General features: G+C 57.7%; 2 protein-coding genes across 2 annotated transcripts in view; both read left to right on the top strand.

The window, feature by feature from the left end:
* The window catches only part of GGA2 (golgi associated, gamma adaptin ear containing, ARF binding protein 2), a 28,591-nt gene extending 10,196 nt beyond the window's left edge, over nucleotides 1-18,395 (top strand). The window contains exons 3-17 of the mRNA XM_056138844.1: nucleotides 121-196; nucleotides 949-1,047; nucleotides 3,182-3,305; nucleotides 4,744-4,847; nucleotides 5,549-5,629; nucleotides 5,831-5,968; nucleotides 7,971-8,052; nucleotides 10,315-10,440; nucleotides 11,444-11,566; nucleotides 11,750-11,778; nucleotides 11,929-12,062; nucleotides 13,510-13,664; nucleotides 15,129-15,298; nucleotides 17,049-17,159; nucleotides 17,550-18,395. Of these exons, the coding sequence (XP_055994819.1) occupies nucleotides 121-196; nucleotides 949-1,047; nucleotides 3,182-3,305; nucleotides 4,744-4,847; nucleotides 5,549-5,629; nucleotides 5,831-5,968; nucleotides 7,971-8,052; nucleotides 10,315-10,440; nucleotides 11,444-11,566; nucleotides 11,750-11,778; nucleotides 11,929-12,062; nucleotides 13,510-13,664; nucleotides 15,129-15,298; nucleotides 17,049-17,159; nucleotides 17,550-17,660 (1,663 nt within the window). The 3' untranslated portion in view covers nucleotides 17,661-18,395. The remainder of the gene's footprint in view (nucleotides 1-120; nucleotides 197-948; nucleotides 1,048-3,181; nucleotides 3,306-4,743; nucleotides 4,848-5,548; nucleotides 5,630-5,830; nucleotides 5,969-7,970; nucleotides 8,053-10,314; nucleotides 10,441-11,443; nucleotides 11,567-11,749; nucleotides 11,779-11,928; nucleotides 12,063-13,509; nucleotides 13,665-15,128; nucleotides 15,299-17,048; nucleotides 17,160-17,549) is intronic.
* Nucleotides 18,396-23,247: 4,852 nt separating this feature from the next.
* Nucleotides 23,248-24,971, top strand: part of COG7 (component of oligomeric golgi complex 7) — a 38,516-nt gene continuing 36,792 nt past the window's right edge. The window contains exon 1 of the mRNA XM_056138824.1: nucleotides 23,248-23,436. Coding sequence (XP_055994799.1) covers nucleotides 23,268-23,436 — 169 coding nt within the window. The 5' untranslated portion in view covers nucleotides 23,248-23,267. The remainder of the gene's footprint in view (nucleotides 23,437-24,971) is intronic.

The raw sequence follows: 24,971 nt of genomic DNA, 5'->3' as shown, positions 1-24,971 counted from the left end.
GAAGGCCTCAGTGCTCTTGCTGCCAGAGGGTGGGGGTGAGGTGCGGGCCTGGGCTGGGGGTGGCCTCCAGGACCCTGGGGCCGACCCCTCCACCGAGCTCCGGCTCTCTGTTCCCCTTAGCCCCACGCAGGCGCCCTGGCTGCTGGCGCACAAGATCCAGTCTCCGCAGGAGAAGGAGGCTCTGTACGCGCTGATGGTGAGTCAGCCCTGCTGGGCCTGGGCCCCAGGAGGGGCTGCGACACCCACCGGGAGGAGGCCTGCCACCAAGGCGGTGTGGGGCCCAGAGCGCCCCATCCTCCATCTGTCTCTGGAGAGCAGCCTGGGGAGAGGAGGAAGAGGAGGAGGAAGGGGAGGAAGGAAGAGGAGGGGTGGGAAGAAGAGGGGGTAGGAAGGAAGAGGTAGGGGAGGAGGAGGAGGAAGAGAGGGAGCAGGAAAAGGGAGGAGGGCGAGAGGAGAAAGTGAAGGAGGAGAGAGGAGGAGGACTTCGTTCTTCCCCCTTCTCAGATCAGCTTGGCATGTGCCAATGCCCGCAGTGGGCCTGGTGGCATGAGAGACGCCCCTGGGAGGAGAAACCCAGGCCCTGTGCTGGGACCCAACATGGCTGGAAACTAGTTTCCTGCTTTTTCAAGAGAAAATAGTTTTGTTTGTGAATGGGCTCTTGGATTTTTTTCTCCATTCTCTTTTTGCCACACCCGGTGCTGCTCAAGGGTTACTCCAGGCACTGTGCTCAGGGGATCACACGTGCTGCTGGGGATCGAACCTGGGCCGGCCACCCGCAACTCAGATGCCCTCCCCGCCCTCCCCGCTGTTGCTGTCGTATGGCTCTGGCCTTGTGTTCTTGCTTCCCGGCATTGCCTCTCATGTTTGAGCCTCGGTGCTGCGGGGCAGGGTTGGGGGTGTGTCTCCTCTTCTCATCCCCCCCTCCCCTCCTCCCCCCTGTTCACGCAGGTGCTGGAGACATGCGTGAACTACTGTGGAGAGAAGTTCCACAACGAGGTGGCCAAGTTCCGCTTTCTGAACGAGCTGATCAAAGTGCTGTCCCCCAAGGTAAGTGCTAGGGGGAGGAGGGCCCGTCCTGCCACTGGCGCTGGCTTCTGCTTCACGGTCAGGTTCCAGCTCAGGTTGTGGGTGCTCGAGGGCTGTACCTGTCGGTGCTTGGGGGACCTTGCGTGGTGCCGGGAACCGAACCTGGGCCTCCCGATGCTGGCATGGACTCGGCCTCTTGGACGCTCTTCACGCCCTGGTTTGAGGTTTTATTTCGTTTTGGGACCACACCCAGCGGTGCTCAGGGCTGACTCCCGGCTCTTGCGTTCAGGATTCACTCCTGGTGGTGCTCGGGGGACCCTATGGGGATCGAACCTGGGGATTGAACCTGGGTGGGCTGCATGCAAGGTCAGTGGCCAACCTGCTGTGCTCTCCAGCCCCCAACTGAGATTTCTCTGGTCTGGTGATTGAATGCTGCCTCAGCATTCCTACCCCGGGCCTCAGGGGATCCTGTGAGCGGCCTTGCTGGTGTGCCCAGCCCCTTCCTGGAGCCCATGTGCCCACTCTTGTGGTTTGCGTTACTGGACACGGTGCCCGGGGTGTGGGGAATAACGGCATTTCTGACATTCAGGAAATTCCTAGGGGTTTTGAAATGCGGCGACAGGAACTAGGTACAAAGACCAGATAGATTCTTTTCTTAATTTATTTTTTGGCCGCGCCCAGCGGTGCTCAGTGGCTACCAGCATCCTCTTGGTTGGGGATCACCCCGGGTGGTGGTTGGGGGACCAGGTGGTGCCAGGGATCCAGCCTGGGCCCCCCAGACCCAAAATCTGCATTCCTGCTCTTACTGATCTTTTCTTATTTTGCACCTCCCCCAGTCAGAAACCCCGTCCCCGGGTCTGGAGAACGCACAGAGGGCTGAGTGCCTGCCAGCCGTGTGTGAGGCTCTGAGCTCGGTCCCCAATACTACAGGACACCCGCCCACCCCACCCCCAGCACTGCCTGAGGAGCCCAAGGCCCGAAGCCTCAGGAGAGGGCCCGGCCCTCAGCCACGGCTGGGGGAACCCCATGAAACATGCGTCTCTGGGCAGGAGAGAGAGCTCAGAGTTTTCCGCCCCTGCTGCCTCATGGGTTCCCGAGCCAGGTGTTGGGCAAAGTCCCTGCCCCCCACAAAAGATGAGTACCTCCAGTGTGTGTTTTCTGACTTATTTGGTCACACCCGGCGATGCTCAGGGGTTCCTCCTGGCTCTGCACTCAGGAATTGCTCCTGGAGGTGCTTGGGGGACCCTATGGGATGTCGGGGATTGAACCCGGGTCGGCCACGAGCAAGGCCAACACCCTTCCTGCTGTACTGTTACTCTGGCCCTGCCTCCAGTGTTTCTTTTCTTTCTTCTTTTTTTTTAAGTTCCATATTCTTTTATTTATTTATTTTTTATTGAATCACCATGAGATACAGCTACAAAGCTTTACCTTTGAGTTTACAATCATCAAACACTACAGTGATCGAACACCCATCCCTCCACCAATGCACATCTCCACCACCAATATCCCCAGCATTCCCCCCTTTCCAGCCTCCCCCGCCTCCATGGCAGACAATTTCCCCCATGCTCTCTCTCTACTTTGGGGCATTATGGCTTGCAGTATAGATACTGAGAGGCTGTCACGTTTGGTCCTTTCTCTACTTCCAGCACACTCCAGTGTTTCTGACCTGGGCCTATAAAGACACCTTCACCGTCACCACCTCCTCTGCCCTCCATCTCCCTCCGCCCTCCTCCCTCCTCACTCCCAGCAGTGCTCAGTGCTCAGGAGACCGCGTGGTCCCAAGGATGGGCCCTAGGTCTCATGCACACAGAGCGTGTGCTGCAGTCCATGGAGTTCTCTCCAGCCCGGGAGCTTTCTTCAGAGCAGACTGGGAGACTACAGTTCAGGGGCGAGGCGCTTGTCCTCCACACCCCCAACCACGGTTCCCTCAAGCACTGCCCGGAGGGACTCCTGAGCACTGAGCCAGGAGGCAGCGCCTGGTGTGGCCCCGCTTCCCCTTCTCCCCTTCTTCACAAAAAAGGACCTTTTGGAAGTCGATCCCCGGACAGGCAGACCGCGCTGGGGCCAGGGGTCTGCTTGTGCTGCCCCCAGTGGCCGAGCGTGCGGGTGCTGGGCCGGCTCCTGCCGCTGTCACATCCCCCCGTTTCCCTTCCAGTACCTGGGGTCCTGGAGCACAGAGACGGTCAAGGGCCGGGTCATCGAGATCCTCTACAGCTGGACCGTGTGGTTCCCAGAAGACATGAAGATCCGGGACGCCTATCAGATGCTGAAGAAGCAAGGTCTGTGTCCTTGGGCCGCCTCCCTGAAGCCCCACGGCCCAGCTGGCCACCCCGTGCTGCGGGCTCCAGGGGCGGCCGGAGGGAGGTGGCGGTGGCAGTGGTGTCCCTCCTGGGGGAACCCGAGGGTGTGGGTGTCGGGCCGCGCTGGTCTGCCTAGCTCGTCAGCTCTGGGTCCCCTTTGCCCTGACACTCCCAGAAGGTCCCGTCCGGTCACCTCGGCAGTGACCATCTGCTCCCAGTCGCTTTGGCCTTGCACGGGCTCTGTCCTGGGTACTGGGCAGGACCTGGGCCACCCAGCCTGGGCCAGGGACTTACTCCACTGCTGCCCCCCCCAAGAAAAGTGCCAGGTTTGCTTTTTATTTATTTTTATTTTATTTTTTTTTTGGGGTCATACCCAGCAATGCACAGGGGTTACTCCTGGCTCATGCACTCAGGTGGTGCTCGGGGGACCATTTGGGATGCTGGGAATCGAACCCAGGTGGACCGCGTGCAAGGCAAACACCCTACCCGCTGTGCTATTGTTCCAGCCCCATTGCTTTTTATTTTTAATTTTGGGGTGGAGAGGTCGTGCCCAGCTTTGCTCAGGGATCACTCCTGGCGGTGTTCAGGGACCATGTGGGGTGCCAGGGGTCGAGCCAGGGTGGGCTGCGGACAACGCCATCGTCCTCCCACTGAGCTATCTCTGGCCCCCTGGTCACCCCCCCCATCCTGTGTCAGGGGTATGCAGGGAGAGCACATTGTGGAGGGCACCCCAGAGCAGGACCTCCATGAAGGGCCTGTGCCTCTAATGTTGCAGGACCCGCCTGTTGTCTTGCTGGCTCACCTCTGCCTGTAAAAAGTTCAGAAAAATGGGCTGGAGCGACAGTGCAGTGGGGAGGGCACTGACCTTGCAGGCAGCCAGCCAGGGTTCGGCATCCCTAAGGGTCCTGAAGCACCGTCAGGCGTGAACCCCAAGCTCAGAGCTGGGAGGCGGCCCCGAGCACCCCGGCTGTGGCCCCAAATCAGCAGCCAGGAGCTCACAAAGCTTTGAGCTGAGCGAAATCCTTGGAGGCGCCGCCCTTCCTGAGATTGTCGTCCTCCGCCGCCCACTTGCTGTGCTGATGTCCCTCTCTGCTCCGCCGCCCTGTGTCGTGGGCTGTAGAGTGTGTCCCCTCGGTACCTGCCGTCAGCTTTCCCTGCGCTTGCATCCGGGAAGCCCAGCGGCGTTGCGGGTGGTCCTGCTGGACGATGTGAACCGGCCCGGAAGGGCCAGTGGTGCCCATTGAGGCCCATGGCCGCTGACTGGTTGGGACACGGTCATGTCCCACCCTGGGGTGGTGCTTTGGGCCCTTGGAGGGAGGCGGCGGCAGAGTTGGGTGGATGGCGGGGGACCCGAGGGGGCTGATGGGGCTTCCCACGGCAGCAGCCGCGTCTTCACCTCCTGACCTGCTTGTTTCAGGAATCATAAAGCAGGACCCGAAACTGCCCATGGATAGAATCTTGCCCCCGCCGTCTCCCTGGCCCAAGAGCTCCATCTTTGACGCGGATGAGGAAAAGTCAAAGGTTCGTCCTTGCTCGAGGCCCTTTAGAGTGAGGGAAGGGGGCCCCGTGTGGGTGCTCTTGCGTGGGTGCTTTCGGCCCGTGTGTCTGGGGGGGAGAAGGTGGCGAGGTGACCGGACTGTGTGGGGCCGAGGTGAGTTTAGTGCCATCCCCAATCTGAAGCCAGCCGAACGTTCTAGGCCTGGTCCCGTGGGTCACTCTGAAGCATCTCCGGCGACCCTAGAGCACTGGTGATTTTGCTTATTTGTTCCGATGTATTTCTTGGAGCCTCCCAGGCTGTGCTCAGGAGACTAGGGAGAGCGACCCCTCAGCACAGGGGGGAAAGCGTCCTCTCAGCACACTGATGGGGGAGAGCGTCCCCTCAGCACTCAGGGAGTACAGGCAGGGTGGCCTCAGCACTTGGACATCTGTCTTCAGATTGGCCCGTTTCCCCGGGGAGGGTAGGTGGAGTCATCTCCCTCCACTCCGTTGAAACCGGTGGCCGTGCAACGGGAAGACCCGCCAGCACCCACGTGCCCCTGCGCATCACCGGCAGTGACCCTTGAGTATGGCCGGGTGTGACCCCAGCCTCCCTGTTCCCCTGAAAAAATACAATCTCTGAGAGGAAGTCGGTGCCTGGGGGTTGCCCTGCCCCGTGTTGGCTCTGCAGTGGTCCTGGGGTCGGCGGGGAGGGTCTTCACTTTTCCCTTCTGTTTGCTCGGCAGCTTCTGACGCGGCTTCTCAAGAGCAGCCACCCGGAGGACCTGCAGGCCGCGAACCAGCTGATCCAGAGCCTGGTCAAGGAGGTGGGCGCTCCCCCCCCCCCACCAGGGCCCACAGCAAGGTGGACGGGCGGGATGTCCTAGTTGTGTGCGAGCGGCCGGCAGGAGGGTGATCCCCGGCCCCACGGCCAGTTGCATCCTTTCCCGGCCTGGAGAGCACCCCCCACCCCCCCGCCGAGGGACCTCTCTGAGCCCCCTGGAGCCATGGGCCCTTCCTTCCCACAGGAGCAGGAGAAGTCGGAGAAGGCGTCGCGGCGGGCCAGCGCGGTGGAGGAAGTGCGGAGCCACGTGCGGGCGCTGCAGGAGATGCTGAGCGTGTACCGCAGGCCCGGCCAGGCACCCCCAGACCAGGCGGCTCTGCAGGTGCGCAGCTGGCATCTCCCTCAACCCCCCAAGGTCCTCCGTGCCCTCTGTTCCTGGGGAGCGGATGACTCAGTAGGGAGGGGCCGTCCGGGGGAGGCTTGAGCCCCACAGCCGCCGGCCAAGCAGGCCACACCTGTCAGTCACACCCCTGCCTCTTGCTCTGCCACCCGGAGTCCCTGGGGTGGCACCCAGAGATAGTGTTTTGTTCTGGCTCCTTGCTCAGGAATCACTCCTGGGAGTACCTGGGCACCATGTGGGAAGCCGGGAATTGAACCTGGGTCTACCACATGCAAGGCAAATGTCCGTCCCACTGTTTTATGGCTCTGGCCCCTGGGAACCCCCTCTTTCTTTCTTTATTTAGTTTTTGCTTTTTGGATCACACCCGGCGATGCTCAGTGGTTACTCCTGGCTCTGCACTCAGGAATTACTCCTGGCGGTGCTTGGGGGACCATATGGGATGCTGGGGATTGAACCCGTGTCAGCCACATGCAGGGCAAACGCCCCACCTGCTGTGCTATATTGCTCCAGCCCTGGGAACCCCCTCTTTATTTTTATTTATTTATTTTTTTCTTTTTGGGTCACACCCGGCGATGCTCAGGGGTTATTCCTGGCTCTGCACTCATGAATTACTCCTGGTAGTGCTCAGGGGATCATATGGGATGCTGGGAATTGAACCCAGGTCATCAGCATGCAAGGCAATTGCCCTTTCCACTGTGCTATCGCTCCGGCCCCGGAAACCCCCTCTTAAAAGCCTGCAGCGGGTTGTGCTCCTGCTCACAGGGCTCCTTCCTGCTTCAGGCAGGTACTCTCGTGCCCCTGCGCCCCTCGGCTCGCCCGTCACTCCCTCTGCTCCTTGGCATGGAGAGAGGAAAGCTGAGCCGTTCACACACACACACGTGTGTCTCCCGTCTAGCTCACGACACTGAAAAGGTGGGCGCGGTGTCCGTGGGTGAGGAAGGGGCCACTTTCCAGATGGTCCCAGCGGGAGGACACCCAGGGCAGGAGGCGTGCTGGACCAGGAAACCCGTGCTGGACCAGGAAACCCGGTCTCAGAGAAACAGTGAAGTGGGGCCTGGGGCAGCTGGGAGGGCGGCACTGGCCAGCAGGAGGCCTTTTGTCACGTTTATTCTCTCTTAAATAATTGGTTACTCAATAGCCTCACCTTCCTGTGAAACGCCTGTCTCCCAGAGCTGCAGGGGGGCGCTGGGGCCAGCTTCTTTATAAAAAAAAAAAAAAAGCACAGCGGGTAAGGCGTTTGCCTTGCATATGGCCGACCCGGGTTCGATTCCTCCGTCCTTCTCGGAGAGCCCGGCAAGCTACCGAGAGTGTCTCGCCTGCACAGCAAAGCCTGACAAGCTCCCCGTGGCGTATTCGATAAGCCAAACACAGTAACAAGTCTCCCAATGGAGATGTTAACTGGTGCCTGCTCGAGCAAATCGATGAACAATGGGAGGGCAGCGCTGCAGTGCCTTTAAAAAGTATTATTCACAGCGGGTAGGTCGTTTGCCTTGCAGGCGGCTGAACCAGGTTCGATTCCCAGCATTCCGTATGGTTCCCCAAGCACCGCCAGAGTAATTTCTGAGTGCAGAGCCAGGAGTAATACCCCTGAGCATTGCAGGGTGTGACCCAAAAAGCCAAAAAAAAATTTCTTTTATTGAGTCTCTGTGAATTACAGAGTTACAAACTTATTCAAGATTGCGTTTCAGGGGTATAGTGTCAGAATACCCATCGCTTCCGTGGTGTCCACTTCTGCCCACCAGAGTCCCCCGTTACCCTCCCGCCCCCTTGTCCGTCCCCCTCTACTGCCTCCCTGGCAGACACTTGTGTCTTTTTCGCTTTTAGGCCCTGTGGCTCCCAGTAGTGTCACGGAGACGCTTGCCTGCATGTCCTCCTTTGAGTATTCAGTCCTCGTCCAGAGTGACCAGGTCCCCCTGTCATCGCCCTGATGGTGGGGACAGCTGCCCTGCCGGGGCTGTGACGGCCACTCTCTCTCTCTCCCCAGGTTGTCTACGAGCGCTGTGAGAAGCTGCGGCCCACCCTCTTCCGCCTGGCCAGTGACACCACGGATGACGACGACGCGCTCGGTATGGCCCTGCCCCTGACTCAGCCCAGCCCAGCGGCAGAGGCCTTGGGTCTGGATAAGCTCAGTGCCTGCGCGGGCTTGGAATGACTGGGAATCGTCGAGACTTAAGTGTGAACTCGGCAGAGAGTAGGGGACGGGGTTGGATCGTGCAGGGTCGGGGGATAATGGACAGGAGGGACAGGGCTGGGAGGGCTGGGGTCGGGGTAGCAGGAATGACTGTGTCTAGGGCCTGGGTGGGCCCCTAAGTGACCGGCCCATGAGGAGCAGAGGGCAAGGGCACTGGGGAGTTCTGATACCTGCATGCAGGTAATGAACCTGTTGGACACTGTGTGTGTGTGTGTGTGTGTGTGTGTGTACCTGTGTACCTGTCTGGACACTGTGTGCGTGCTGGGGTGTGTGTTTGTGTGTGCATGCTCAGGAATCACTCCTGGCAGTGTGTGGGGTTCCTTCTGGGGTGCCTGGGATTGAACCCGGGGCGTGCAAGACAAGTGTCTCACCTCTTCTATCGCTCCAGACCCGCAGTTGATACTTTTTATTTGGGGGGAAGAACCCGTAAAAAGGAGAGTAGCTGAATTGATTCCTATGGATTCTTACTGAAAATTACCAACTTGCGCCCCCCCTTTTTTGGGGGGTCACACTGGCAGTTCTCAGGACTCACTCCTGGCGGTGCTCGGGGGGCCATATAGGGTGCCAGGGATCAGGTCGGCTGTGTACAGGGCTCCATCCTCATGACCAGTATTTAAATTTTTTGGCGGGGTGGGTGTGTGGAACCTACATTCGGCAGTGCTCAGGGGTCACTCCTGGCACACAGAGGGTTGTTCGTGATTGGGTTTCGGACATACAATTTTCCAACACCCATCTCTTCACAGAGTGTTTCCCACCACCAGTCTCCCTTATCCAGAGTGATGATTTCCAAGTTACAACTGTGGGTTGATATACTTCACTCTCTCTTAATTGATCTCGGTCTCTCTCTCTCTCTCTCTCTCTCTCTCTCTCTCTCTCTCTCTCTCTCTCTCTCTCCCCCTCTCTTCCCCCCCCCCCCCATTCCTTTTTTATTTTTCACCATACCTAGCTGTGCCCAGGGATTGCTCCTGGCAGGGCTCACGGAACCCTGTGGAGTTTGAACCTGGGTTGTGTGTTCTGAGCATCACTCAGGCCTTTTCTTCTCCCTCCTCTGAGATCTGGCGGGTCTCCCCCGGGCTTCCTGCCTGCCGAGCTCGCACTTAGCCTGTTGAGCTCAGCCTTTCCTTTTGCCCTCTGGGCTCTCTGTTCCCCTTGAGCGCCTTGAGCCCTAGAAGTATTGGCATTCAGAACCTGCGTGAGTAGGGCCGATTGGCCGTGGCTGGTCATGTGAGCTGGGGGCAGGAGGTTTGGTTATAGAGGGCCTGGCCAGGCCGTCTGAAAGGCTAAAGACAGACTGAGAGGGGCCAGAGCAACAGAACAGCGGGGAGGGCGTTTGCCTTGCATGTGGCTGACCTGGGTTTGATCCCTGGCATCTCACATGGTCCCAGAGCAACGCCAGGATGATTCCTGAGTGCAGAGCCGGGAGTCACCCTGAGCATTGCCAGGTGTGACCCAAAAAAGGAAAGTATATAGATAAATCACTGTCACTGTCCGCCCGTTGTTCATCAGTTTTCTCGAGCGGGCCCTGTAATGTCTCCATCGTGAGACTTGTTGTTACTGTGTTTGGCATATCGAATACGTCACGGGGAGCTTGCCAGGCTCTGCCGTGCGGGCGAGATACTCTCGGTAGCTTGCCGGGCTCTCCGAGAGGGGCGGAGGAATCGAACTCGGGTCGGCCATGTTGGCTGCGTGCAAGGCAAACGCCCTACCGCTGTGCTATCGCTCCAGCATAGATAAATACAATAAGATGAAACAGATAGTGATTGGGCTGGGGAGGTGATGGACATCTACGCTGCTCAACCAGGCAGAGTCTGGGGCCTCTGAGCACTGCAGGATAGGAGCTTGGGGGCTTTTCCCGCCACTGGGTGGCCCGGTGCCCCCTCCCTCCTCCTGGAGGGCCCCAGCCTGGCTTCCCTCGGGCCCTCGGGTTGTTTGTGTGCAACCTCCCAGCCCAGCTGGGGACACGGCTGGTTCGGTCCCCTCGGTCCTGCACCGTGTGCCCCTGCAAACACTGCTGAGCCTGAGATTCCGAGCCCCCCCCCAGAACCCCCAGGTGTGCGCCCCGCCCAGCCCTCACGCCTCTCGGTGATAATGGCCAGCGCCCAGCTGCTCGGCACCACAGCTTCCTCTCCTCCCACAGCGGAGATCCTCCAGGCCAACGACCTCCTCACGCAGGGCGTCCTGCTCTACAAGCAGGTGGTGGAGGGCCGCGTCATCTCCGGGACCCCCACGGCCGGCCCCGGGGCAGCCTTACCTGGCCCCAGAGGTACGCACGGAGACTCCGGCAGGTCGGGGTGACAGGGCTGGGGTGTGGGAACTTCCCTTGCTCGCCCCCAGGCTCTGAGCGTGGGTCTGGTGGCCACCAGCGTTGGCGATAGGTGGGGGGGGGGGGGAACCTGGGGTTGGATCCCTTGCCTCTGGGAGCGCGGGGCAGCAGTGTTCTGTTCGGGCGAGCTGCAAAGCTCTGGCTGGGACCATCTGAATCAGGAGTGCCCAGACGGCTCCTGGGGATCTGGATTTGTTTGTTTGGGGGGTCACACCCAGCAGTGCTCAGGGTTACTCCTGGCTCTGCAGGCAGGAATCATCCTGGCAGTGCTCGGGGGACCATATGGGATGCTGGGGATCGAACTCGGGTTGGCCACATGCAAGGCAAACAGCCTCCCTGCTGTACTATGACTCTGACCCTTTTCCTTCCTATTTTTTGGGGGGGGTGGAGGGGAAGGGGAGGTGGACACACCAGGCTGTTTTCAGGGCTTTCTCCTGGTGCTGTGTCCAGGCTCTCTCCTGGCAGGGCTTGGGGGACCATAAGCTGGGGACTGAGCCCCAGTTGCTGGTGTCGAGGTGAGCGCCTTCCATCTCCCTAGCCCGGATCTGCTTTTTCTTTCTTTTTCTTTTGCGGGGGGAGGCTTGGTGGTGCTGGGGGTGTTTCGGCCACCCCCGGCTCCAGGCTTGGGATGGCTCCTGGCGGTGCCGGGATGGAGCCTGGGTCTCCGCAGGCAGGGTTCGTGCTCTGGGCGCGGCCTTCCGGTGATCCTGGCTACTGCTCAGGGCGCCCCCCAGCCAGCCTGTGAGGTAGAGGGGGGTTCAGTGCTGCCAGGGGCCCGGCCGAGGGGGACACTATGCTGCCCCCAGCACAGGCTCTGCTCCCCTGACCCTCGGCTGGGTGGGGAGGTTCCTCTGGACTTGCTGACGCGGGAGAGGCCAGCAGCGGCGCTCGGTGTGCAGGCTCTGCCCCTGTCCGACTGTCCCCATTCCGTCTGTCTGTCCAGCTGTGGAGAGCCCTGCAGCCAGCACGGAGAGCTGCTCCCTGATTGACCTGGAGGCGGACAGTGGCTCTGAGCCCGACGGGACGGGGGTGCCCTCTCTGCTGCACCAGGACCTGGCAGCCCTCGGTGAGGGGGGCGGTGCTCCGGGGCTGTTTGTCCTGCTGGGGAGGGAGATCCCATCCTCAGAGCGGGCCCCGCCAGAGGCCAGGCCGCTGCATAGGGGCCGCTGTTCTGAGGCGTGCGTCGCCACGGCCCCCCAATCCTGCGTAAAGGCCCTGACGTGTCCTGCACTCTCTGCCTTCCTCCCAGGCATCAGCGACGCCCAGGTCACTAGCAAGGTAAGGACGCTCTTCCTTCAGGGGACTTGGTGCCCGGGGAGGGGGCGCACACAACCTCTGCCCCCAGCCCCCGGAAGTGGTCTAAGGTGGGGCAAGGGTGCCCGTGAAGCAGCGCAGCCCCCGCCCATCACCCCATGCCTGCTTGGTCAGGTGTCAGCTCAGGACCTGTGGAAGGAACAGACGCCCTTGGCCACCTCCCTGCCCAGCGCTGCTGGGCCTCCCAGCTTGCCTGCACAGCGGAACTTGCTGGACCTCCTCTCGCCACAGCCGTCTCCCAGGCCGCTGTGAGTACTTGGGGGAGGCCGGCGCGGGCACGCCCGAGAGTCCTATTGTCCCCATCAGGGGTGACAGACTCAGTGTGGCTGAGTGTCCCAAGTGCTCATGCTGAGTGCTCCGTGTGGCCGAGAGTCCCGAGTGCTCACAGCAGGTGAGAGTGCTCAGTGCATCTGAGCATCCTGAGTGCTCACTGTGGCTCATGGCTCGTCTGGTTCCGGGGATTGAATCCAGCTCTCCCGCTGACGAGGCTCGCGCTTTCCCTCTGAACCACAGCCCTTGCCTGTCCTTATCCCTTTTCTCACTGAGTTCCTATTGGTACCCCCTGGAGGCAGGTGCTAGGTGATTCCTGAGTCCCTGCAGCAGAACTGAGACACGGGTTTTAGCCTTTTCCCTCAGAGCCTGTGAGGGATGGTTCCAGGGCTCAGCCGAGGGGCCTCATGTCCTCTGTGTGACATGTCGTACTTGCATCCTCCCGTGTGTTGGCTGTTGACGTGCAGGGCAGGAAGTGCTCGGGGCTGGTGCTGGGGAGCACAGTGCCTGGCTGTCATGTGGGAGCTCTGAGCTTGGTCCTCAGCACCACACAGTCTCCTGAGCACTGCTGGGTGTGGCTCCTCAAACAGACAAAGTACATTCGTGTGTGTGTGTGTGTGTGTGTCTGTGTGTGAGTGTGTGAGCACATGGCGATGCTCAGGGGTTATTCCTGGTGGGCCCACAGGTGCCTGCTATCGGACCCGGGTCTACTGCATGCAAGGCAAACCCCCTACCGCTGTACTGTCACTCAGCCCAGAAAATACATTTTAAGGAAAGGGTCTGGCATAGCCTCTGGTTGTAGACCACTCTCGGTGTCCTGCCACCAGACCCCAGCGCGTCCCAAGAAACCACAGTGCTGTATTCTTATCTTTACGGAGGTCACTGTACAGGGCTAGTGGCCATTGGGCAGTGCCTGGGAGTGCTGGGAGATCAGGTGGAGCTGGGATTGAACACCGGCGGGGCCTTGAGGTCACGGCTGTTGCCCTTAGTTGTCATCATTGTTACAGCCTTGGTTTGGGCATGAACCCTTAATTATTATTATCGTTATGGCCTTGGTTTAGGTACTAACCTTTAATTAGTATCATGACTCTAGCCTTGGTTTGGGGGCCCCACCTGGTAGGGCTCAGGGCTTATTCCCCGCCCTGGGCTTAGGCATCTCTCCTGGTGAGGGCTGGGGGCACCCCATGGGGTGGTGGGGATCGACCCCGGCTCGGCTCGATGTAAGGCAAGCACCCTGCCCACAGTGCTTGCTCCCTGGCCCTACTACTCTTTGTTTTGCATCTGGGGGCGCATTCGTGGCTGCAGGGGAAGTGCTCCATGCCGGCCGCTCAAGGGTCACTCCTGGTGTGCTGGGGGGCCCGTGCAGTGCTGGGGGTCTCCATGACCTGGGCTTCGGCTAGTCCGGGTGCACGACTCTCTCTGCAGGAATCACTCTTCACAGAAGAGTCTCCCCAAGGAGGTGACCCCCGGCCCCAAGGCCTCCCCGGGCTGGTCCTGGGAGGCCGGCCCTTTGGCCTCTTCGTCCTCCCAGAACACGCCTCTGGCTCACGTCTTCGTCCCCCTGGAGTCTGTGAAGCCCAGTAAGTGGCAGTTTCACCCCGGCTTTCCCCTTCCGAGATGCTCGGCTTCCCCGCTCTGCGTCAGCCGCCCCTAAACCAAGGGAGGGTTGCAGGGGGCAGAGGGTGGGAGAGGTGCTTTGGGGTCTCTTTGCTGTGCTTTTGCGGAAACATTTTCTCTCTCGGGAGGGGACGGAGCCCTGGTACAGCGGGGAGGGCGCTGGCCGTGCACGCGGCTCGCCTGGGTTTGATCCCAGGTACCCCACATGGTCCTCCAAGCCAGGGTCCTCCAAGCCGAGTCCAGAGCCGGGATTCAGCCCAGGGCGCTGCTGGCTGTGGCCCATCAGACCTCCCTCTTCCTCTCCCCCCCGCCCCACACCCCAAATAAAAAATTAAACCCCGTAGGACTTGCTTTGAAGGTCATTCAGTGTCATTGAGGTGTCCATTTAAAGAATTCTGCTGCTTTTATCGTTGGGTAGATGCTTAGGCATCTCTCCTGATGGGGCTTGGGGGACCCTATGGGGTGCTGGGAGTCAAACCAGGATCAGCTCTATGTAAGGCAAGCGCCCTGCCCACAGTGCTTGCTCTCTGCGGGGGTGGGTGTTTACACGCACTGAAGGACAGAGACCGTGCAGGGCCGGTGCTTTATCGATTGATCTATTGAACTGTTCCACTTTGTTTAAACACCGTTGCTTATGATGACCCATTACACGCATCCATGTCCCAGTAGCCCCCCGCCCTGCCACCACTGTGACCTTTCCCTCCACCATGGTCCCGACCACCCCTCAAGCCTGCCCCTGTCACAGCCCACAATGATTTTCTTTTTTGGGCCACACCCAGCAATGCACAGGGGTTCCTCCTGGCTCTGCACTCAGGAGTCACTCCTGGCGGTGCTTGAGGGACCATATGGGATGCTGGGAATGGAACCCGGGTCGGCTGCATGCAAGGCAAACGCCCTCCCCGCTGGACTATCGCTCTGGCCAATATAAAATAAATCATGAAACAATGATTTATTTTGTATTGCTTGCCAACCACTGACTGGCTTCATGGAATGATCCAAAAATACTTCCCTGAAAGAACACCTGTGAGAATCGTTGCCTCCGCCAGTGTGGTCCCCAAGCCCTGCCGCGGGCTCATTGAGCTGTGCTCGCTTCGTCGGCCACTGTGTGTGCTGCTTGAGGCTTGTTGGCACCTGTGTGCCGTCTCGTGCTCTGTGTCATTGCTCACCACGGGCTGGATTTCCTGGTGTGTTCGGACACGGCCTTAGTGCTCACCAGCACTCCCCCTGGAAATGGCACCAGGTTTGGAGCCAGCAGTATACTGGTGTGGTCGGAGGTTGGGAGAGCGTGTGGGAGCTCAGGGGGGTTTCCTGGGGGCCAGGGACAAGTGTGACTTTCCACACAACACAGGGAGGCCATGGAGAGTTCCGGGTGCGTGTGTGGGGGGGTGTGGGGGTGCTTATACTTCTGCCTGCTCCTCCTCCTCCAGGCAGTCTGCCTCCCGTGATCGTGTATGACCGCAATGGATTCCGAATTCTGCTCCACTTCTCCCAGACGGGGGCCCCTGGCCACCCCGAGGTGCGGGTCCTGCTGCTGACCATGATGAGCACCGCCCCGCAGCCCGTCTGGGACATCATGTTTCAGGTGGCTGTGCCCAAGGTGAGTGCCAGCGCCTTCGCTGGGCTCTTGGCTGCGAGTTGTCGCGTTTCATTGGTTTGGTTTTGGGACCACATGCAGCGATGCTCAGGGGTTACTTATTCTGGTGGTGCTCAGGGAGTAATCCCTGAGATACTGGGGACCGAACCAGGGTCAGCCCCATGCCAGGCAAGTGCTCGCCCTGGCCCCTCTATCAGCAGTTGAATGGGGTAAAATATTTTTTAACATTTTATTACTGAATCACCATGAGGTACAGTTACAAGCTTTCATGTTTGAGTTTCAGTCATACAGTGATAAAACACCCTTCCCTCCACCGGTGCACATTCTCCACCACCAATGTCCCCAGTTCCCCCCCCCCCCCCCCCCCCGTATAATTTTTTACTGCAAGCACTTTGAGATAAAATGGGACTTTTCTTGACTTAACTGCATTTTCCTGAATATTGGACTTCAGGTATGGCTGGATCCAGGTGGCTCTTTTATTCACTTATTTACTTGTTTTGTGGTGCCAGGGATCAAAGCCCGGCAATTGCTCTCCTGCTGAGCTATATCCCCGGCCCCTTGGTGAGTTTTGGCCCCTAGGTGGGTTTTGTACACAGTTGCTAGAGAATCTGTCTCTTGGGGCTGGAGAGATAGCTCAGCGGGCCAGAGCACATGTTTTGGATGTGGGAGGCATGGATGGGATCAGTCCTTGGCATCACATGGTTCCCTGAACACTCTTGGGAGACACCCCGCCCGCACAGAGCTGAGAGTAGCTCCCAAGTGCTGCTGGGTGCAAGTCTTTCTCTTGGGGCTGAGAGACAGTACAGAGGGCTGGAATGCATGCTTTCCCTTCTGGAGTCCTGGGTTGGAGCCCCAGCACCACAAAAAAGAAAACAAACAAAAAGTCATCCCATCCAGACCAGACCAAATGGCCCCTTCCTGTTTCTCGACGTTGCTCACCTCTTTGGAGCCTGCCTGCCGACCCCCTTTGCCAGCAGCTGAGAAAGCAGCGCCCAGCTCCCGAGGCCTCGTGCTGACGCCCCGCACAGTGCTCCTGGCATCCTTGCTGGGGTGACTTGGGTGCAGGCATCTGAGTGTCTGGCCCCTTGGAGGGGTGCGGAGCCCTAGCGAGCAGTGGCCACATCAGAGCCGCAGGAAGCCGGGGCGGGGCGTGTCCTGAGAGGAGGGACTTGAGGCCGAGCACCAAGTCGCTGGGCACCTACTCATCTCTTGACTTTAGAAATCTCAGTTCAAGGCTCATCGAGGTTAATGATTGTGCCCGGGGTCACAGAGCTAAGGGAGAGGCAGAGTTAGAATTTTTCCCAAGATGGGGCTGGAGAGATAATACGGGGTCACTTCCAATACCCTATAGGGTCCCCTGCACCCCGCCAGGAGTAAGCCCCGGGCATCACTGGTTCTGACACTTCACCTGCCCCAACAAGAATAACTTTGAGGGCCCACACCCGATGATACTAAGGGGTCATGCCTGGCTCCGAACTCAGGGATCACTCCTGCTGGTGCTTATGGGGCGCTGATGCTTACGGGGTGCTGGGGATCGAACCTGCATTGGTCACGAGCAAGGCAAGTGCCCTTCCCGCTGTACTATTTCTCTGGCCTCTCCCCCAAGTAAATTTTATCCAAGATGTACCCTTACACCCTGCTCCTTCCATGCGGAGGGAACGGTCTTTGGGGGGCTGCTTGCTCCTGCTTGCAGCCGCGGGGGCTCAGGAAATGGCCGTGTGTGTGCATATGTGTGTGTGTGTGTGTCCTGCAGTCCATGCGGGTGAAGCTGCAGCCGGCATCCAGCTCCAAGCTGCCCGCCTTCAGCCCTCTGACGCCCCCGGCCGTGATCTCGCAGATGCTGCTGCTGGACAACCCACACAAGGTAACATCCCGGAGTGCGGGGAGGCCGACCTCGAGAGGCCCCTGGTGGGGAGGGGACGCAGGTCGGGCTCTTGCTGCCGTCCCCTGCTGGGCCTGCAGTGCTGGCCTAGGGCTGTGGGCCGCAGCTCAGGAGCAGGTCATCCTAGCAGACACTGAGCATGAGCCTCTGGGGACCGGGGTGTGGGCTGGCCACTCAGCTGCGTTGGGGACCTTGGGGGACTCTGCACATTTGTAATTCCCAGGATGCTCGCGGATGCCGGGGTCTCAGGCTTCCTAGGGGAAGTCGGCGTGCCCCTCCTGAGTGACAGGCCGGGACCTGGGGGGTGGACATGTGTCCTTGGGCGGGCTGCTGGCTCTCTCCTCACCCGTGTCCCTTCTTGTCTTTGCCCAGGAGCCCATCCGGTTGCGGTATAAGCTGACATTCAACCAGGGCGGGCAGCCTTTCAGCGAAGTAGGAGAAGTGAAAGATGTCCCCGACCCGGCCATGCTGGCCACCGCCTGACACCCTGGCGGGCCCATGCAGTGCTCCCGCCCGGCACGCAGCTCCTTGGGTGGCCCACTTAGGACGACTGGTGGTGACTTAGTGTAGTGTTTGGGGGTGTCTCCCGCACACGGGCGCGGGAGGCCCCCTGGCCACTTCCTGCTTCCTCTGCACATTGAGTGTGCATGTGCGTGTATGTGTGTGCATGCATACATGCACACATGCATGTGTGCATATGGCAGGCCTGGGGTGTGGGCAGCGTGGGAGATGTTCCCTCAGCCCCAGTCCCCCTGCCGCACTCACCCGTTTTCCGCTTGGTGGTACCTGCCCAAGCCGTTGCCTCAGGCTGGAGGGTCTCTCAGCCAAAGTTGGGTGTCTCCACTCCCCCACCCCACCCCCCGCCCGAGCCTGTTTCCTTCTCGTTCATTCTTTCGGTGCCTTGTCAGCCTTTGAACATCTTGGTTGCTCCCAGGCTGGAGTTCTCAGGGACCTTCTGAGGGACCTGGTTGGTCTTTGGGGCCTCTCTGGACTCCATCCCCATGAGCAGATGCTGCTCGCAAGGATTTGGAGAAACTGAAAACGGACCGCAAGGGACCGCCGCTGGACCAGAGCTGGCCTCTCATGACCTTCATCACCGTGCCTTACTGAGCCCCCCTCCCTGGGCCCCAGGGGGGCTGGGGGAGCCTGTGTGTGGGGCCCCTGTCTGGGCTCCGTCCTCATGGTCCTTCCACAGGCATCCCTCAGGCCTGTGTGTATGTGTGTGTGGGGGGGGGAGGGTGCGGGGTGGGCAGCACGTCAGTCCTGGGGGTCGCCCGGGCCCCTCCGCTTCACAGACCCCTGAGAGCTGTGGGCCGTGGTAGCGGCAAAGAGCTTAGCAGTGGCAGACATGGTGACCACACAGAAGGGGTCCCCAAATAAATAATCCGTGCAGCAGATGCACTGTGTGGAGGTTCTTTTATTTTTTTTATTGATTTTTTTGCTTTTTTGAGTCACACCTGGTGATGCACAGGGGTTCCTCCTGGCTCATGCACTCAGGAATTGCTCCTGGCGGTGCTCAGGGGACCATATGGGGTGCTGGGAATCAAACCTGGGTTGGCCGCGAGGAAGGCAAACGCCCTACCTGCTGTGCTATTGCTCCAGCCCCTGTGTGGAGTTTTAAGTCTGAAGAAGATGCTACGCCTCAGGGGAGCTCATTCATGGAGCCGATAAGGGGGACGGGCTGAAGGATGCGAGGTTCTGTTCTCTGTCCAACATAATGTTGAGTGTTCCCACCGTCGCGGCATTATCTGTGTAGGAGAGAGCGCTCCTGACCACCGCCCCAAGAAAGTCCTTATTTTGTTTCTTAGGGGACGGGGCGGGGGGTGCCCAGTAGTGCTCAAGAGTTACTCCAGGCTTCATGCTCAGAGATCATTCTCGGTGAGGCTTGGGGGACCACATGGCGTGCCAGGAATTGAATGCAGATTGGCCAATGCAAGGAAAGCACTCTCCCCATGGTGATGTATTTCTGGCCCCCAAAGAAAGTCCTTTCATGTTTCGATAATACCACTTTTCCTCCTATCCGTTGGCCTCTACCTGCAGTCCACTCCTACAGAGCATCAGTGAACTTAAGACTGGATTCCAATGCTCTTATCTGTGAGCCTGTCCTTGGGCCTGGATGGGCTGTTGCTGGGTGTGAATAGTGAAGGTTAAAAATAGGCGGAGCCTGCGGCCTGGATCATGCCCTGGAGCACAGGAGTGTGTGTGAGACCCTGAGTGCCATCCCCCTCGCTGTAGGCCGCCCCTGTCACCCTATGCTTTCTGTGACCCCAACCCCCCTTAACAATAGAAAGGAAAAATGACTTAAATTCCATAAGAACATGAAGATACCCATTAAAAATGAAATGGGGGGCCAGAGCCACAGCTCAGTGGGGAAGGCATTTGCTTTGCACGCGGCCGACCTGGGTTTGATCCCCAACATTTCATAGGGCCCCCCAAGTACCACCAGGAGTGATTCCTGAGTGCAGAGCCAGGAGTACGCACTGAGCATCGCCGGATGTGACCAAACAGCAGTAACAGCAACAACAAAGAAAGAAAATGAAATGGGCGGGAGTGATAGTTCATTGAGTAGGGCATTTGCCTTAGCCCAGATTCAATCACTGGCAGACCCATATGGTCCCCTGAGCACCACCAGAAGTGACGGCCGGTGTGGTCCCAAAACTTAAAAAAAGAATTTTTTAAAATATTTTATTTGTTTATTGAATCACTGGGAAAAGTTACAAAGCTTTCAGGTTTAAGTCTCAGCCATGCAATCATCAAACACATTTCCCTTCACCAGTACTTATTTTTCACCACCAAGAACCCTAATATACCCCCTGTGAGGCAGATGAATTCTAGTTAACACTCTCTCTACTTTGATTAGATTCATTGTTTCAACAAAAGATGCACCATTATTAGAGTTTAAGCCCCCAAATCAGACCTGCTCAAAAGGCATTGTGAAATAATTTGTTTTCTACAGCTTGTTACAAAAACCAAATGATGTCACGCGGCCACAATAGCGGCCGCGGGATTTTCGATTTCTGATATTTTACTTATTAAGCCTGGAAGTATTTCTGCCGAGAGTCACATAATTATAAGACTGGTTTCTGTGGCTCTAGAGTCATGGCTGTGCCAGAGAGCCACTCATGGGGGGCAACTCATGACCTCAGTAGGGCGTGAAGGACAAGCCGGGAGCGCCCCCCTTCCCATGAGGTTTCAGTCACCCCGTCAGGACCAGTCATGCCTGGCTTTCCAAAAGGCTCCGAGGTGGCTGCCATCTTTCTTTCCAGAAGGAAAAAGCTTGTTTTTTTAAAACACGATAAAATGTGTGGGTTGGGGGATGGCTCGGAGGCAGGAGCACATGCTTTGCATGCAGTAGGCCTTGGTTAGATTTCAGGGACACTGACCACATGGTCCCTAGAGTACCACCCAGAATTCAGAAAGAAAACCTCAAACTTCTTAGCTGACCAACAAAAGACACAACTTACAAAGGTCACGGGATGTACCAATGTTACAGAAATAGAAAGGGGTTACAAAGAAATAAACAATTTTGTGCCAGCAGATTTCACAGCTAAAGTGAAATTTCTAGAAAGACCTACTGATTAAAATGTGGGAAAGGGAAAGGAAAGGCCCTCCCGTTGATCGTCGATTAAAATGTGTGTATAAAAAAACAAGAAGGGGCTGGAGCAATAGCACAGCGGGTAGGACGTTTGCCTTGCACGCCGCCAACCCGGGTTCGATTCCCAGCATCCCACATGGTCCCCTGAGCACCGCCAGGGGTGATTCCTGAGTGCAGAGCCAGGAGTAACCCTTGTGCATCGCCAGGTGTGACCCAAAAACAAAAATAAAATAAAACAAGAAGTTTAGTAACTTAAAAATTTCCCACAAAGAAATGGACAGGCCAAGATGGCAAAGCACTGTCAATGAAAAGGCAGCACCAAATCCTTAAAAACGCAGAGAAAGTCCTGTCAAGTCACTATGAATATCACCCCATAAATGAAAATCAGAGGAAATTCAACTAAAAACTAAAAGATAATTTCCCTGGAGAACATAATTACAATAATCCTTCACAAAAAAAGTTAGCAAATCAAATCCAGCAACGAAAGCATTTTATGTAAATATGCCCAGATGCGAGAATGAAAATTATCCCAAGAATGCAAGGCTGGCTTTCTACCATTACTATGATGGGCTTAAAGTCAGTTTCTGGGTGAATACCATTACCCCTGAGCATCGCCAGGTGTGACCCCCCAAAAAAGGCTAAATAAAACTGAATTGTAGCACTGTAGCACTGTCCTCCCATTGTTCATCGATTTGCTCGAGCAGGCACCAGTAACATCTCACAACAAATTGTGAGACTTCTTACTATTTTTGGCATATAGAATACATCACGGGGAGCTTGCCAGGCTTTGCTGTGTGGGCAAGATACTCTTAGTAGCTTGCCAGGCTCTCTGAGAGGGGCAGAGGAATCGAATTCAGGTTGGCTGCGTGTAAGGCAATCGCCCTACCCACTGAAATATAACATTGTAAATCACAGTTCCTTAAAAACCAGGGCTGGAGCGATAGCACAGCAGGTAGGGCATTTGCCTTGCACGCAGCTGACCCGGGTTTGATCCCCAGCATCCCATATGGTCTCCTAAGCACCGCCAGGGCTAATTCCTGAGTGCAGAGCCAGGAGTGACCCCTGAGCATTGCCGGGTGTGATCCGAAAAGCAAAAAGAAAAAAAAATGAGATACCACCTCACACATCCAAAAGAACAAAAGCAACCGGTGTTGGCATGGATGTGGGGAGAAAGGGACCCTCCTTCATTGCTGGTGGGAATGCTGAATGGTTCAGCCTTTTTGTTAAACAGTATAAATGATTCTCAAAACATTAGAAATTGAGCTCCCATTTGACTCAGCAATACCACTCCTGGGAATATATCCCGCAGAGGCAAAAAAGTATAGCCAAAATGACATCTGCACTTGTACGTTAATTGCTGCACTTGTGTGTTCATAGCCAAAATCTGGAAAAAACCCAAATGCCCTAGACAGATGACTAGTTAAAGAAACTTTGGTACATCTACACAATGGAATACTATGCACCTGTCAGAAAAGATGAAGTCATGAAATTTGCATACAAGTGGTTCTACATGGAAAGTATCATGTTAAGTGAAATGAGTGAGAAAGACAGGGACAGACGTAGAAACTCTGTACTCATCTGGGGTACATAAAGTAACAGAATGGGAGATGAACACCCAAGAATCGTTAAGTACCAGGAGGTCGGCTCCACGGCTTGGAAGCTGGCAGCAGATGCTGGGGGAAAAGGCAGCTCAGACAGAGAAGGGACCACCAAGTAAAGGGTAGTTTGGAGGACTCGCTCGGGATGCGAGATGCGTGCTGAAAGTAGACTATAGACCGAACACGGGGGGCCACTCAATACCTCTATTGCAAACCACAGCACCCTAAAGTAAAGAGAGCAAAAAGCCCACAGAGGCGGGGTGGGAGAGAGGGATACTGGGACCCGCGGTGGTGGAAAGTGGGCACTGGTGGAGGGATGGGGACCCGACCATTGTATAACTGAAACCCAAGCACGAAAGTTTGCAAGTCTAGAACTGTACCTCATGGCGTTTCACTAATAAAAAACATTTTTAAAAAGCTATGATTAATCATGTGATGTTAAACCAAGGGAGATAAAGCTATATAACCAGAGAGTAGAACCAAGGACTTTGAACCTTGTTGAAAAAAAGCAAAACTGGTTGGTCTGAATTTCTTGCTGCGTATCGATTCATAAAAGCTTTGTAAGATGCGTTTAAAACTAAAAAAAGAATCCATCGTGATTCACCACAACCCAGCTCTCCCCGAACACTCGGCAGTGCGTCCCGGCGAGGCGAACGCTCCGAGTCCCGGGCTCGCCGGGGGCGTGTCTGCAGGACCGGCCCGGAAGCGCGCTCGCGCGGTCACCCTGGTAACTGCCAGCCACTTCCGGTGGGAGTACGGCGCGCGGCGAGGGTCAGCCCCGGACGGCCGAGGCTCCGCGGGAGGTGCGGCCGGGGGGCCCGGCGGCAGGTGCGGTGGGCGGGCGCCGCGGTCCCGGGGCAGCGTGGGCGCTCCCGCAGCGCCCCCGGCGCCCAGGCCATGGACTTCTCCAGGTTCCTGGCCGACGACTTCGACGTGAAGGAGTGGATCAACGCGGCCTTCAGGGCCGGCCCCAAGGAGGCGGCGGCGGGGAAGGCCGACGGGCACGCGGCCACGCTGGTGATGAAGCTGCAGCTCTTCATCCAGGAGGTGAACCACGCCGTGGAGGGTGAGCCTTGCGGCCCGCTGTGTGCACCGGGGGACGGGGGCGCAGGGGCCCCGGGGGCGGGGGTGTGGGGTGCAAGGATCCGGGGGGCTCAGGGGTCCTGGGGGCGAGGGGTGCAGGGATTCTGAAGGGTGCAGGGGTTCTGGGGGGTGCACGGGTCCGGGGTGCACGTATGGGGCTGCTGATGCCGGACATCGGTGCCAATGTGGGGGCAAGTGGGGCTGCGTCTCCTAAAGCCTGGTGGGTGCATCGACCATCTCTGCTCAGGCTCAGCCTCCTGCTCCGCTCAGTTTCCTGCTCCGCAACCCCCGAGACAACTTTGATACGATCCTAAAGCGCCTCAGCGAAGTGGCAGCTGGATGCCCCGCCCCCCCTTGGAGTGCCCGCCGCAGGCAGTGCGGACGGGGGTCAGGAGTGGTCAGAACTGGATCCCGGGGCACTTAGCTCTTGCGGGGAGCACTCAGAGAGGGCGTTTCCCCACGAGGCCTGGAAGGAAAACTCCAAAGGGAGAGAAGGAGGGAGGACATTAATCGTGCAACGAATATTTCTGTTCTTGCTCTGTGTCAGACGCTTCCATTAAAAAAAAAAGTGTGAGGAGGTTTGGGGCCATGCCTGGTGGTGCTGAGTTTACTCTTGGTCCGTGCTCAGGGGTGACTCCTTGTGGTGCTTGGGGACCATAGGCGGTATCAGGGATCGAACTGGAAGCTTGGGGCACACTTGTTCGTGCTCAGGGGACCCTGTGGTGTCCGGGACTGAACCTGAGCCTGCAGCATGTGAGATAGTCTGCTGAGTTCTCCCCTGTTCCCGTTCTTTGGGGTGGGTTGAAGCTTCAGCCGCACCCAGTGGTGCTCGGGGCTTCCTCCTGGTTCTGTGTTCAGGGATCACTCCTGGCCCGGTGCTCGGAGGGGTGACACTCTGGGGATTGAACAGGGTCTGCCCCATGCAAGCCAATCTTCCTAAACCTCTGCACTATCTTTCTGCCCCCGCCTAGTTCTTTTTTTGTTTGTATTTAGTTTTGGTTTGGGGGGCCACACCCGGATGTATTTAGGGGGCACTCCTGGCAGTGTTGTTGGCTGGCTTGGTGGACCATCTGGGATACCAGGGATGGAATCCGGGTCCACTGTGTGCAGGGCAGGCGCTCTACGGGCTGTACCATGTCTCCAGCCCCCCACCTAGTTCTCTCTGACTCAGTCGGTTTGACATAGGTTAAACGTATGGGTTTTGGCTAAGGAGTTTTGGGAAGTGTGCACGTTTAGTATAACTCAAACCTCGGCTCCATTTAGAACCGTAAGCCAATAAAGTGCCCCCAGGCCCTTCTGAGGTGAAAGCTGGCCCTTATCCTTCCAGAGACAACCACTTAAACAATCATCTTATTTTGCATGGGGGCACATCTGGTTGTGCTTGCGCCCCAGTATTGCCCGGGGAGCCCCACGGCAGGCAGGCAGCAGGATGGTTTCCAGTGCTCAGAACGCACGCCCCGTCTCCCTGTAAGTGCTGGTTTTCTTTTTCTGTGTTTGGTTTGGGGGCCATACCCGAGG

Source organism: Sorex fumeus, unplaced genomic scaffold, assembly GCF_029834395.1.
Source record: "Sorex fumeus unplaced genomic scaffold, SorFum_2.1 ptg000130l, whole genome shotgun sequence".
NCBI lineage: Eukaryota > Metazoa > Chordata > Mammalia > Eulipotyphla > Soricidae > Sorex > Sorex fumeus.
This window is presented reverse-complemented; position numbering and strand designations above follow the sequence as displayed.